Genomic DNA, 14,745 nt, shown 5'->3' with positions numbered 1-14,745 from the left:
ATATTATAGGCTAGTGAACACATTTTCATATACATTAAGGAAATATTTGATTTAAAATTAAGATTAAATATATCAACTTTTAATCATTATATTTATTTATATTTCATTTTGGATGGAATATACTTTAAGACAACATATTCTGTTGAAAAAATAAATATTTTGAACAATCCAAGTCTAGGACTAGTAGATAACCGGGGGTGAAAAAAGGCCTCCCTAAAACACATGGTATGAATGAGCCCATTTAAATAAGTTAAGCAACCCAAGTTGAATTCAGGCCCAAGTTCAATCACAACGATATAATTAGCTAGTTATTTTATTGAAAAGTAAAAAATATTGGATGTTTTATTTTTTAAGGATTTTTGGCGGAATTAAGATTACTTTTATGGGGTGGACGACTATATTTAAAAATTTCATCCAACATTATTATATGAAAATAAACAATTTTATATTGACATCAATCAACTAAATAAAATCAAAAAAGTTGAATGTATTTAATTATTTTTCTGAATAAATATGATATTTTTTACTTATAAATGAGTTAAAAAATATCAAACAGTCACTTTTTTTATTATGATTATATGCTAGTAACTAAAAAGTTTGCTTATTCATAAAAAAGAAAACATAAGAACTCTCTATGACATTTGAAACCATAGGGTCACACGGCAGAGTAATTACTGTGCTAATTAGTTGCATTACTTTATTTATTTATTTATAATAAATTATTTATTTTCTTACATTTAATATTTTTAATTATACAAAAATAGATATTTATATTAATAAATTTAAACGTGTAAAATACATCTTCAAAATTTTAAATTGTTCAAAAATTTTAGAAATTGTCATTTCAAAATTTTAAAAGAGTGAAAAAATAAAAAATTAAAAATTTTATAAAAAGCAAAATTATATTTTCACAAAAGGATGCCAAATTAAAATGTGGAAATACAGGATTTAATCCTCATTATAGAGAGATACAAAGCTACGTTCTAGCTAGATTGTAAATAAAGCTGAAATTTATTATTGTAACTTGTAAGTAAATGAAGCTGAAATAAATGTGTGAGCATATGAAAAATCCATTAGAAGAATATTGTAGCAACCCGGGTGGCAGTGCATCTAGATTATGAGTAATAAAATAATTAAATAGCGGCAGGTAGAGAAGAAGACGACAGAGGAACCGACAAAACGGCAATATGAAAAATGTTTGATTAGGAAGCAAAAGCGTTTGGTAAGAAGAAGAAGAAGAAGAAGAAACAAGGCACTGAGATATCAATCCATCTACGGCAAGTTTTTCTTTTTCACATAAAATCTACGCCAACTTGGATACTGCTGTTAACAACATTAAAACATGTCATTATGTCAACCACACTTTTCTTTTCCTGTTTTACATATAATATCATTTTTTATAAAATAATAACAATTTTGAATAAGATAATCGAACATAAAAGAGCTTTTTTATTGTGACGTTTATAAACAATAATTGTTAATTTTAATAGAATATTTTGTATTTGATGTTATTGTAATAGATTATATAAATTAGGAAGAGACGTAAAAGCAAACATTTTCCGTTTTGATAGGGAATGTAGCTGTGAGTGTTTGTGAATAATTCTGTTCTCCGCGTCCTCCTTTCAAATCTGTTCTCTTTCTCATCTTCCTCGCTTTCATTCATATTGCGATCTTCCTATGCTAATGGCTTTTAACTCTCCTCACAAACATGACTGCTTTCAATCTCAATAGAACCGTTTCCTTCAACAGACGGAATCTCTCTCTTTCTCTCGGAAGTCCCAAACCTATTCCCAACTACCGCTTTGGATGCGTCTCTCTCAGTCTCAGGTTTCAAGTTCTTGTTATCATTGCCTCTGTTTTTTCCTTCTTCATTGCCATTGGTTGTGGTTACATCTATCTTCTTCCTAGTCTCACTCGTGCTTTTTTCAACGGCCAATCTTTTTTTTCTGATTACAACAACAATCGTTCTTCCTCATCATCACTTCTAACAAACTGCGATGTCTTTGATGGAACGTGGATTCAGGTTTCTGGTTACCCTTTGTACAATGCAACCGAGTGTCCTTTTGTTGAGCAAGGTTTTGATTGTTTAGGAAATGGAAGGATTGATAAAGATTTTTTAACATGGAGGTGGAAACCTAAGACTTGTGAAATTCCTAGGTTTGATGTTCGTGTTGTTTTGGAAATGTTGAGGAGTAAAAGGGTTGTTTTTGTTGGTGATTCAATGAGTAGGACTCAATGGGAGTCTTTGATTTGTATGTTGATGACTGGTGTGGAAGATAAGATGAGTGTTTATGAAGTCAATCACAATCAGATTACAAAGAGGATTAGGTTTTTAGGAGTTAGGTTTAGTGATTTCAATTTTACAGTTGAGTTTTTTAGATCGGTTTTCTTGGTGCAACAAGGTCACGTTCATGAACATGCACCAAAGAGGGTTAAATCAACACTTTTGTTGGATAAGTTAGATGATATAAGTCATCAATGGGTTGATTCAGATATTCTTATATTCAACACTGGTCATTGGTGGGTTCCATCTAAGCTTTTTCACATGTAAGTTTCCTTTCTTTTTTATATTTTCAACAGTATGCCAGTAGTGTTTAGTTTGCAACCACAATTGTGGCCGCGAATGCTAGGGCATCAGCTGTATTTGACTGCAACACTTTACAATATCAAGGATTGCAATGCAATTATGACCGCAACTGCAATTTAATTTTTAAAACCTTGGTTTTGTTTATGTATGAGTATATCTGCTGCTGTTGATTTTAATGCTATTCTTTCATTGCCGTGATCTTTATTCTTCAGTCTTTATATTTCTTACTAATCTGTTTATCAGTAGGTTTAAGGGGGAAAACTGTTAGTTTTCATAACCGTTGAGTTAAAAGTTCACAATAGCCATTGTTCTCTTATTTTAGGCTCATCATCGTGATTTTGCACTTCCTGATTATTAGTAGTATTATTTAAGAGAAATAATATAAGGATGGTTTTAGAGTTTATATAACAGGTGATGCATGAGTTCCTGAAACATTTGACCAAAAGGCTTCTCCAGAGATTGACTTTGCAACCACTAACCTTAAGGAATGGAATTCAAATCCCATCTAGGACAGTTGTAAAATAGTCATTAGTGTCGCTGTTAATAATAATAATTCCCCCTTCCCCAATTTGTTTTTCTTAAAAGAGATTGTAGTCGTGTTTCTTTCCTTGCCAATCTTGAAAATCAAAGATGATAGACACTTAAGTTTTGGTCTTCTGATTTATACTCAATTGGATCTTTTTTTTTGTTTGCGCGGTATATCAGAACCCTCCTAGAAAGGGTGGACATAGTCTTGTATTGTTTTGCATTCTGATTCTAACTTGAGATCAGCAATGCCACTGTTTTGAGAAAGTATAATCTAACATAACAAACCTTCTGATAAGTATCACCATTGTCTTGGCCCTGTTGGTAAATATTCATTCAACTGCTTTTAAATTTTCTATTTTTTAGGCATGATGTGTGTTTTCATATTGTGAAATCTTGCTTGTTTGGGTTGATGTGTAAAATGGTCCTCTTCTTTCATTCAACAGGGGTTGTTATTTCCAGGTTGGAAACTCTCTGAAGCTTGGGATGTCAATTCCTGCCGCCTATAGAATAGCACTTAAAACTTGGACATCATGGGTTGAGAGAGAGATTGATAAAAATAGAACGCGCGTCTTTTTTAGGACTTTTGAGCCATCTCACTGGAGGTATTTGCACATTATTGTTAGCATGATGCTTTATTTATATATACGATCACTTCATTGTTCAACAATTTTTCATCTAGCTTCTATCTTTGCTGCAGTGATCATACCCGTAGGACTTGCAATGTAACCCAGTACCCAACATTCGAAACTGATGTAAGGGACCAAAACTTGTTTTCAGACACAGTTTTGGAAGTTGTAAAGAATGTTGCTTTTCCTATAAATGTTCTCCATGTTACGTCTATGTCAGCTCCCCGCAGTGATGCACATGTTGGTAACTGGAATGACAATCCATCTATTCAGGATTGCAGTCATTGGTGTTTACCTGGAGTGCCTGATATGTGGAATGAAATCATCCTGTCTCAACTTTTTACTGAATATGAAATCCCTTTTTCGGCAAATGGAACCACACCGTAAGTACATTTACTTTCAAAATATCCAACTCAAAAGATTGAGAACTCTTTGTAGTCTTGTGTTAATATATGGTAGTTCGTGTCAGCTTGACCTACTCAAGTTGTGATACGGTAAAGTATGAGATTAATTTTGATGCCCTGTCAAGTTAAATTCTGTTACATTGTTAGTCAATCACAAACCATCTTTTGTATGATTTTTGAGGTAGATATGATTAAAATTATATATTTGTAATGATCCAATGGTTATAATTGATTCACAATGTAAAAAGTATATACGTTGTTGGTGTATATGAATTAAATCTTTAAAGAATTAAGTGTGTCTGAGTCGTGAATCATAAGTTCGAGTCTTAACCCTTAGGCCTTGGCCCTCATTCCACATCAGAGAGAAAGAGTACTTTTCTTTTACTTTCAGATGCTTCATTTTTTTAAAAGAAATACTTTTCACACATATTTTATTTCTGGATGCAGATTAGATGAATAACATTCTTGGTAATTATTACGAGGCTGGCTACCTCAAAAAGTTCAAACTAATTTTAAGAAGTATGGATCAGATTTCATACAGGTGCTAACAGCATAAATCCAGAGCCATCTCATACTGCAATTGTTGACTTCTGCCATCTACATCGGTTTTCTGTGACACTCAAAACTGCACCAAATTTTGTGAATGTAAGCCCCAGATATAAATTGAAATTGTACCTAATTGTCTACAACAGAAAGATGAGACAGAAAGTAATTTTTTAATTAATTTTCCCATTCTTTGTATCCTGAAAAAGGTATTGTCTGGGATGTAACAATTTTGTCTGCATGTCGTGATTTTTTGTTTTGGTCTTGGTAATGCTATTGTTCTGCATAACAAAGAGAAAGAGAAGAATAGTTATAAATTAGAATCATTCAACTTATGTTCTAGATTGTCTCAACTTATTAAGTAGTATCTTTTGTTATTTGAATGAACTCGTGGTTAAATTTCTGCTTCATGTTCACCTTTGTATTAAGAATAACCGTAGGTAGGGTGGGAGACCAATCCGCGCAGACCCTTGAACTCAAGCAAGTTTGATGGGTAGTTATTTTGCATGTTTAAAAAGAACTGATAAAGAGACCTCGGTTACCCTCAAGCCCTCAATGTCAATCATTATGTTACGGGAAACTGTAACACCATAAGTGCTACACATGGCGTAAAATTCCAGCATAAACGAGGATATGCACATTCCAGAAGTTGACAATCAGTTGATGAAAAGGACATTTAGTTTCTTACATGTAACATAATCAATATTAAGGTAGTGATATAAAGCTAAAGTGGGAACAACCATTTTATAATCGTTATTCAATCAAAACAATCGTTCATGTGATCTTAGCATGATTCCTTTTTGTTCAGGATATTTGGATTATTGTCAAATACTATTCAACTTGATAAATTGTAAGGCAATGTAATATCTGGTTTAAACTGATTTAACACTGAAGAGGAAAATTAATGTGTTACTCGATAAGAGTATTGACAATTTTAATATGTTATGTTTATAAAGATGTAATGAATCTTATTAAATTAAGCAAGTCTTATCTTAACCTCACAAAAATCATACTCCATAAATAAATACATGAATAAATGATATTTTGTATTGCCTTGCCTAGATATGGCAATGATACATGCAATAGGACACTAGGACAAGAACATGTTCAATAGGTGGTCTCCAAAATGAAGATCATTATCTCGTTATATTGTAATTTATGTTACAGAATATATAAACCAAAACAGGAAAAACCAGAGGGGGGATGTTCTGGAAATGTTAGCCGCGCAAAAAAGAGATGTACACAGGCGGACGTTAATGGAATTTCTCAGGCATTGAAAAATCATGGATCAATTGCGATAGGAGTAATGCGCTTCTTGGCTGGCTTATTTGATACAGGCGTACTCTTTGAACTCGATAACTGTTTCCCTGTCTTCTCTTCTGGCCCTGATTTTATGCAATCTAAACTTGATTGGGGTTTATCACTCTTCTCTTCTGCTTCACTTTGCTTACTGTCTGGATTAACTGGTAGTTTCAATGCCTTCTCTTCAGCTCCAAAATTAACACTACCTGAACTACTAAGTTGTTTCTCTGCCGTATCTTCAGTTTTCCTATTATCTAATGGAGCTGCTCCAATATTCTCAGTTCCAGTTGTATCGATGATCATGTCATCGGCATTCACTTCTGCTTCATTTTTCCTACTATCTGCTATAACTGCACTAACACTCCCAGTTGACTTGATCATGTCATCGGCCTTATCTTGTGTGACAGTTTTTCTGCTTCCTGATGTGGCTGCACCAATATCCCTACGTGCATCAATGTCCATGTCATCAGCCTTTTCTTCTGCTTCCGTTTTCCTGCTCTCGGCTACAACTGCACTGACACTGCCAGTTGGTACAACATCGTTGCTATCTGTCGGCAGGGTGCTTTTATTATCCTTGTCTGAGACATTTCCTTCTGTAACAATATGGAATAAGGAAATCAAAAGCCTGGTAGAAGTGAGAATGATAGCATCAAAGGGAAGTCTGCTTACTTGATATACAGTAAGGTGACCCAAGTTCGCCATTTTCGAACTCCACCAAAGAGCAGAAACCATCTTGTGAGGAGAATGCTAAATAATGGGCATCGGGTGACCTTGTGAACAAACACTGACTACAATTAAACCTTTCCCAGAAAAACCATCTTAATTAACAAACAAGAAAATCATTTGCTAGCCATTATAACATTTACCAGGTAATATCTGTTACTGGTGCATAGTGAAGACCAGCAAATACAGCTATTGGAGAAGTGCTCTCAGTGTCATAAATGTACAATGAATTCAATGTAGCCACAGCAAATACAATGCGATATGGGAGCTTAAATAACCCTGCTGCAATAAACAAAAACAGCACCATGCATCTGTTGAGCAATACATTCTCCAACACATGCAGAATTTTATGCAATACTGATTGGTAAGCAAATGCAATGTTATTAAACTCAGACTGGTCGACTCAGTCAAAGTACAAGTACAGGATTAGGGGATCAAGGTTGAACCAGTGGATCACTAGCCGAACCACATGAAGCGATATATAATAATATATATTTGACAAATTATATACTAGATATTAGTTATGAGGGCATATTAATGCGTAAACTATATTTACTTGATGCAGCTGTGTTCAAATTCTTGATGCCTGTGGGACACTTTTCATCAATGATATTATAACATTTAAATTGTCGGGCCCAGTCCCAGAGTGGTATAACCCTAAATACATCTCCTTCTCTCCTGTGACTTAACCACCTTTATTTCACAGTGCTGGCACAGGTCCTCTTTTTTTTTTCCTCTCAATGTCTTGGCTTATTCTCTTCACCACCTCTTCTTCGTTTCACCTTTGCTCTTTGAACTTTGTTTTCTCTCCACCACTTCTTCATTTCCATATCTTCAGCATCTTCGCTGTTATTAGCTTAAGTATTTTAAAATTCAAGTTTACTGGTAATTGCCACCTGAGTCTGCTGGCAAATTCATAACCGAACCGGGTTGCTGAGTTGCACCAGTTCAATCCGATTCTAAGCAAGTTTAGTGACACAAGCTCCGGATATATTAACCATACCAGATATATGTTTAGTTCCCAGTGAAACTGGTTCAGGTCGATTTTTTATTTTATAATATTACCAAAAGGTCTCAGATTTAAGTTGGATCACATGAAATTCACTTGTACAAGTATACTAAGTGCATAAGTACCTGAGTTTGTTCCCCTAAGGTTAAAAAATACTGGACAGAACCGGACAGCTACAACAGCTTTGCTTGCACAAGGAAGCTGTATAGCAGGCCTGTATATCAAGGTCAAATAATAAAGAAGCGCGCGTCACAAACATGATTTGTTAACTTGATTGATTAGCTTAACATGAATAATTGAACACAAAAATCTAGATTAATTGAACAGTTTCCAGAATTTAAATTTAACTGCTCATCTAGATACTAAATGATTAATTGTTTTCCTTGAGTTTGTATAATGTTTTCCTCACTTAAAAGTATATAATAGCTGAAAGACATACCGAGAAAGATCTTTTCTAGAAAATATATAAGCCGCATTAATAGATTCCGATGCAGTACTAATTTTGTAAGAACCTGAAATGGGTGAAGACATGAAGTTTTCAATTAGACGGATCATGTAATAAAGCTAAGCAGGAATTCAGATCCTTAAAGGAAGAAATCAATATATATGATACAACCTATAAGTTGCATCAAAATTATACAGATGTTGACTAAACAACAAAAAGAGAAATTATAAGATGTCTGGACATCAGTATGCAACTAACAATACAGAAATTTTAACAATTCAGTTGGCTTTAATTTGACAACTTAATCCACTTTCTTTTAGGCTATGTTTATAAGTTGGGTTTTGAAAGAAAGAGAGAGGAAGGCTTATTTTTCGTAACTAAATTAAAGTAATTATAAAGTGTTTCTAAAACATATTAAAAGGGTGATTGAAATAATATAAGATCATTTATGTCATTACTTCAATTTTTTTTAAATCCCAAATGTATGTCAACATAAAGACTTAACCCTCCGAAACTCAACTCTCAAACATACCGTTGAAGAAAACATGATAGACTATACAAGATTCAAGAAATGGCCTGATTATAAAATAATCTCTGCAATTACAAAAGTTTAACCACAAAACTAATGCAAAAAGAGTAAGATTAATTGGATCACGATTAACTTCTGCTCAAGTGAATACCTGCAGGCACAAGCAGAAATGAACCATCAGGAGACCAGGTCAATCTTCTGAAGAAAGATGGCAATGTTTCGTCATGGAAGAGATGATATTTTGCCGACTGCATTACGGCAATTACACCTGATGTCAGTGTATGTGACAATCCATCTACAATTAAATCAAATACAAAAATAGATATCGAAAACTAACCTTAGAATTCTTTAACAATGGCTGTTCTGCCTTGGAAATAACATGCTTGCAAACATAATTAATTTTTTCAACGCCCTTTGATTTATGCGGCTTATTGATGTAAATTCGGCAAGTCCGGTCAGAACTCAGAGAAGCAACATACTGTCCTACAGGGTCCCATGCTACCCCCTGAACATAGTGTGCATGGGTATCCAACGTCTGAAGGTTGGTTCCTAATACAAACGGAGCAAGTGCTATAAGAACATAAACCAAACATGACTGCCGCCATTACAGTTACATCATATTAACTGCCATGTACCGCCGCTAAAGCATATTCAGAAAAATTAAGAATTGTATTTTGTACCTTTGTTAACATCCCATATAATGCAACTATTATCAACTGATCCGGATATGATATATGCAGCATCAGTAGACCACTCCAGGTCCATAATGTCCTTGTGGTGAGATCTAATTCACAAAATATCTTTTATAACCAGCAAATTGGTGCAGTAAAACATAAATATCAAAATTAAAAATAAAATAGTGCCATTGATCTTTGTGAAGGTCGTAATCATGGTTTGCAATTCCAGTTCAATAGTATCGTTTGCTTCCATATCTTGCTTATCAAAATGAAATCAAACAAAATATTTATTATTATTTGAAATTAAAGCAGGTGCTCATGAGTTCTGCATTTGCATCTAGAAGAAATATGCAAACACAATGGATAATAACCGGCCAAATTTGCAAAGGTTACTACAAAAGTTTCTAAAACTAAAATTTAATAGTAAATGGTATGTTTTTTGACCTAGTATACTAACATGGAATAGCAATTTAGTGCACCCCATAAGCTTCTCTACAGAAAGTCATTAAACAATCAATTATAAATAACAAATAAATCAATGCATATAATTGAGATGTGCTCATAAGCAATAAAATCATCCGGACAATTTCAAAGTCATTGTATATAAATTGTACTTCATCAGTCCCAAATTATATGTCACTTTGGTCATTTACACAAATTAAGAAATGTAGTTAATTTTGTCTTCGAAAGAAATTAAAAGTCATTTTACAAAATTATCCTCATTAATGGTATAGGAAAGAGAAATTAATACTATAATTGAAATAAGAGACATTAATTAATAGTTAATAATATGATAGGAAAAGAAACATTAATATTTCATCGATATCGTCATATAATTTGTGACAGACGGAGTTACCTTAACGTCTTGAAAACCTTCCAAATCTGGCCAGCATCCATAGAATGTAGCTTCCATATTATCATTTCACCTCCTAAAAGTAAAAAATTTAAAAAGAAAATAAAATTTTAAGTAAAAAACATAGCCTAATTAGAAAAACTTCAAAAACATTTAACAGAAGGGATCAAGATAGTACCATCAGAACCAGAAGCTAAAAGTTCGCCTGAAGCATAAGAAAATTAAAATTGTTACTTATTATTTTCTCATTAAAACATCAAATTGACTCAAAAACAACTGAAATTCGAATGTCATTGTGACCTATCAAATTCGTAATAGAATGAAAAACATCGATATTGCATTACCAGAAGAAGAAAACCGAATAACGTTAACAGCGGAACTGTGGTAAGAAAGGCTATTGAGATACGAAACTGATGGAAGCTTCTTCTGTGTTCCTGCTGATTTTACTGACCATAACTGTGAACATAAGAAGATAAATCAGTTCAATGTGATCTCAATTTGATGATTAATTGATTCAATTCAATGGTGTGAGGGAATGAATAGTAGTACCTTGATGTCGAAATCAGCGCCGGCCGTGGCGAGAGTGGCGGAGAGAGGGTGGAAATCAAGGGTTAAGACGGGTTTACTTTCGTGCCAGATAATCTGAACCGTTCCACCCTTCATTTCTTTTTATTTGAGTCGATTTTCGATCCAATTTGAGTTTTTAGGTTTTTGCAGAGCGAAACATAAACGCAGTGAGGTAGTAGTAGTTGTTGTTGTTGTGAAAGAAATGGAATTTCGCGCCCCTTAGTTTTTTCTTGGCGGGAAAAAGGGCATTTTATGGTGGTTTTGGGCCTTCTTTTGGGCTTCTTAGTTCGGTTTTGTAGAAGGTATTTCGGCTGGGTAGCTTGAGTTCATTAATTGGGATTGCTTCATTTTCTATATTTCCCCTATGTTCGTTATAGTTATAGTGTTTTTCACTTTTAGCCTCTATTGAAGAATGCTACCACATGTATAGGATTTCTTTTAATTAAAAACTAATTTTAATAAACACCTAAATCGGCTGAAATAAAAAAATAAAATAAATAAATAATGAAGATAATTACTAAATTCATCAGTCCTTTATTATGATTACTCGTTATTTTTTTCACTCTTATTAAAAAAAATTATGATAGTTAATGTGTATTTTATGTATTAATATTCTTGAAATAATTTTTATATTTGAATGTATCAAAATTTTATTTTTTTTATATTATAAGATAAATTAGTAGTATTAATAAAGGGTATATTTGTAGGAAAAAAATAAATACATCTAATAAATTGAAAAAATATTTATATTTAAGGACAGTTTTTTTGTAAATGGTGTTTATAAGTAGGAACAGAGTAGTTTCAATTTATATTGACTATATAGAACTTAAAGCAAACCAAGTTAAATGATTTGGAGAAACATTAGCAATTCAATTTACACAAATTAGAGAAAATAAAAGTTACAAAATTGTTAAATTTTTTATAATTAACGTCGTTAAATTAAAATATGATAAATATTTAGATTTTACATTAATTCCTCGATCCATATTAAGAGAGTCACCTTTAAAATTTATTTGTGTAAATCTAATGTCAAAAGTAAACTGAAGTGTTAATTTCAAACTCAATACTTCTGCAAAATCATAATATTTGAGAGTGTCATAAAACAATGAGCGGCTGCAACCAACATCGTCACAAATAACTTCTCCAACACCCAATGTATTATTCATCGGTCAAACTGCATCTACATTAACTTTATAATAAAGTTTGCATTTGATAAAAAAAAAAAAAAGGTTTACATAAGACTAAAAAAGTAAAGAAAAATAAAACAAAAAAAAATAATTTTAATAGTATTATATCTTAATAATATTTTTACAAAATTACACACCTAAGTTATGTATAAATCTCGTATAGGCTGTCAATTTTTTTTTTCCTTCAGATAAGTTTTTTATGTTTTAATTCATTTACAACAATTAAAATAAACAGTTTATGTTAAAACAAATAAAAACTCGTAAGATTCTTCGTCACTTTCGCCAACCCAAACAAATTACAAATTACGATTCACAAAATAAAAAAACGTTAGGCATTTTTCCTTTTATTTAGATATTTTGGTATTTGTTATGGGTTTTGATTAACCAAAATTATTATGTGACTTTGAACGACTCTTCGTGTCAAACTATTACGTGATTTCGTACAAATTAAATTAACATTTCCTTTATTATTTTTCTTCCTATTAAGTATTATCCTTTATCCAAAATTGTTATTGCTGCTTTTGGATTGATTTTGTAAATAGACAAAATTGAAGAACTATAACGGAACTTAACAGACATAACTCTGTTAACGAAATGAGCGAAAAAATGAGAACGATGTAAAACATGCTACAATGTAGAGAGTAACTCTATTAACGGTCAAAGTTACAAAACTTGATCGAAAGAAAAAGACTTAGGACTTACTAAATTTAGACATAACTGAAATGTCACCGGTGTAATTTTGTTAAATATTTTTATATTATTTTATTAAACCATTTTTTCAAAAGTGGCTGCCCGTCGGTAGTATTCATCCGTCATCATAAATAAAGAAATAAAAAATTGCATATCTTCAAATTTGATAACGACGAGCTTACGTATACGTGTTCTACAATATGGGTTCACACTTTAATGGAATGCAGTTACATCTCTGCCTGTCTGTCTGGTCCAAAATGAAGTTTCTTCCACCACTGACCACTTAATAATAAATCACTGCCACGGTGACATGACTTGCCTTCTCTAATCAAACATCAACATTAACAACAATAAATATAACTTCAATGTTTTTGTCACTATTATAAATAATCAAAAACATTTAGCTCGTTACAGCCAAACCATGATTGCAATTTGCAGGATTAAAGACATAGTATTTAGATTTTAGACACATACTTTAAAAATACATTTTTATTAAAACGTAAATAAAAGATAAAAATAATTTTTTATTATTATTAAAAAGATATCTTTTTTATGTACATGTTTAAATACTATACATCTTCACACAACCAAAACTTTTGTGACGTCGTCAGTCTAAGGTGAAAGTTCCATATTAAATGAAGGAAATGTTTCTATGACTGATTTTAAATTTTCAAGTTAATTATATCTAAGAACACGACGGAACAATAAAATAAGAACATTGAATAACGTAACTTAAAAAAAATTATAGATTAGATTACAAAATGAATGTGAAGATGAATAATAGTTATTTCTATGAGAAAGATAAGATTATTTGTTTGCCACATGAGATTTAAAACCTCTCTTGATAAAATTTATAATTGGTTTAACTAATAACCATTGAAGATGATTTTCTTCCTCACCCAAGCTTCTTTGATCATGTCGTTGTAGTTTGGTGTCACAACAACGTACAAGAGCAATAAACAATCGGGAAACACATGTAATCGACAAAACATAAAACCTTGATAAAATTCAAGTGATTTTATATTTTATGTTTCAAAAAATCAAAACCAGTTTTGGTGGGTTTCAAGATAAGACCAAAGGAAACAGGGTCAAAATAGCTGAAAATAAACGTATTAAAAAATAACCACCGAGTTGAAGCAAAATGTTAAAACACTTATTTCGTGCGCGCAAAGGGAAAAATAGGAGGATTAGCTCTAGGATTGAACATTTTGGTATGATACTTTTTGTCTTTGTTTAAAAATTCATATCACACAATAGTATACAAAATCTTTAATGTATATAATAAGAGATATCATATGCTATAAAATGAAAAAAAGCAGAATATAAAATTGATATAATAAATATTATCATACATTGTATTTACTGCGGACATGATTAGAAATAAAATTACATAATTTTATCTTAACATATATTTGGTATGCCATTATATATATACATATCATATTTAATTTTACAAGATTTCTATTATGAAATAATATGATATGATATAGACGAATATAACATAAAATTGGATTAAATAGGTAAAATATTAATAAAATAAATATTATTATATTATGTGTTTGATACACATAATAACAAATAGGAGTAATTAATTAAATAAATCTACTGACACTACTAAATAAATAATATAAAATTATTAAAAAATCACGAGTATCCAATTTTTGTTTGTTTGTTAGATAAACCAAATAAAAATATAAGATATATATTATTTTGTAAAAAAATTATATGTATTATATCTATGTGAAAAAATCACTCTTGTAAAAAAATTATATTAATTTTAAAAGTTTAAATTAATATATATATTTTTATAATTTTGAACAATCACTTTTTAGATTATATAAAATAACAATACCACAACCTTGTAATAAAATCATATATATTTTTAAAGTTATTAATATTTTATTTTAAATTTAACATCAATTTATAATGTTTTTAATCTATATTTGTATTTTATAAAATTTAAATTTTGTATATTACTTTCAAATTATATTTTATAAAAGTATCACAGTAAATTATTGTTCTTATTCTTTCTTTTTTTGTTTGTAACCTATCTCACATTGAGGATCAGAATTTAA

At 31.3% G+C, this 14,745-nt stretch overlaps 2 protein-coding genes across 4 annotated transcripts; one reads left to right on the top strand and one right to left on the bottom strand.

The window, feature by feature from the left end:
- The first annotated feature begins 1,420 nt into the window (after positions 1–1,420).
- LOC101493866 (protein trichome berefringence-like 7) lies at positions 1,421–5,098 on the top strand. The gene is made up of 4 exons (XM_004503889.4): positions 1,421–2,547; positions 3,559–3,717; positions 3,813–4,124; positions 4,593–5,098. The coding sequence occupies exons 1-4, from the start codon at positions 1,709–1,711 to the stop codon at positions 4,603–4,605; spliced, it is 1,323 nt and encodes a 440-aa protein (XP_004503946.1). The 5' UTR covers positions 1,421–1,708; the 3' UTR covers positions 4,606–5,098.
- A 582-nt stretch (positions 5,099–5,680) lies between these two features.
- On the bottom strand, positions 5,681–11,109 carry LOC101493546 (chromatin assembly factor 1 subunit FAS2). Of its 3 annotated transcripts, none has more exons than XM_027335825.2 (12): positions 10,776–11,109; positions 10,571–10,682; positions 10,405–10,431; positions 10,230–10,302; positions 9,377–9,480; positions 9,034–9,245; positions 8,848–8,944; positions 8,162–8,234; positions 7,848–7,936; positions 6,857–6,995; positions 6,660–6,760; positions 5,681–6,580 (listed from the first exon to the last, which is right to left on the bottom strand). In XM_027335825.2, exons 1-12 carry the CDS (start codon positions 10,887–10,889, stop codon positions 5,970–5,972), a joined length of 1,752 nt encoding a protein of 583 aa, XP_027191626.1. In that variant the 5' UTR covers positions 10,890–11,109; the 3' UTR covers positions 5,681–5,969. The 3 variants fall into 3 exon arrangements, with proteins under 3 accessions (XP_027191626.1, XP_012572217.1, XP_004503945.1); XM_012716763.3 differs by having other exon boundaries at positions 5,681–6,583; positions 6,857–6,992; positions 10,776–11,108; XM_004503888.3 differs by having other exon boundaries at positions 5,681–6,583; positions 10,776–11,107.
- Between the last annotated feature and the right edge of the window lie 3,636 nt (positions 11,110–14,745).

The sequence above is a fragment of the Cicer arietinum genome, chromosome 6 (assembly GCF_000331145.2).
Source record: "Cicer arietinum cultivar CDC Frontier isolate Library 1 chromosome 6, Cicar.CDCFrontier_v2.0, whole genome shotgun sequence".
NCBI classification, from domain to species: Eukaryota; Viridiplantae; Streptophyta; class Magnoliopsida; order Fabales; family Fabaceae; genus Cicer; species Cicer arietinum.
This window is presented reverse-complemented; position numbering and strand designations above follow the sequence as displayed.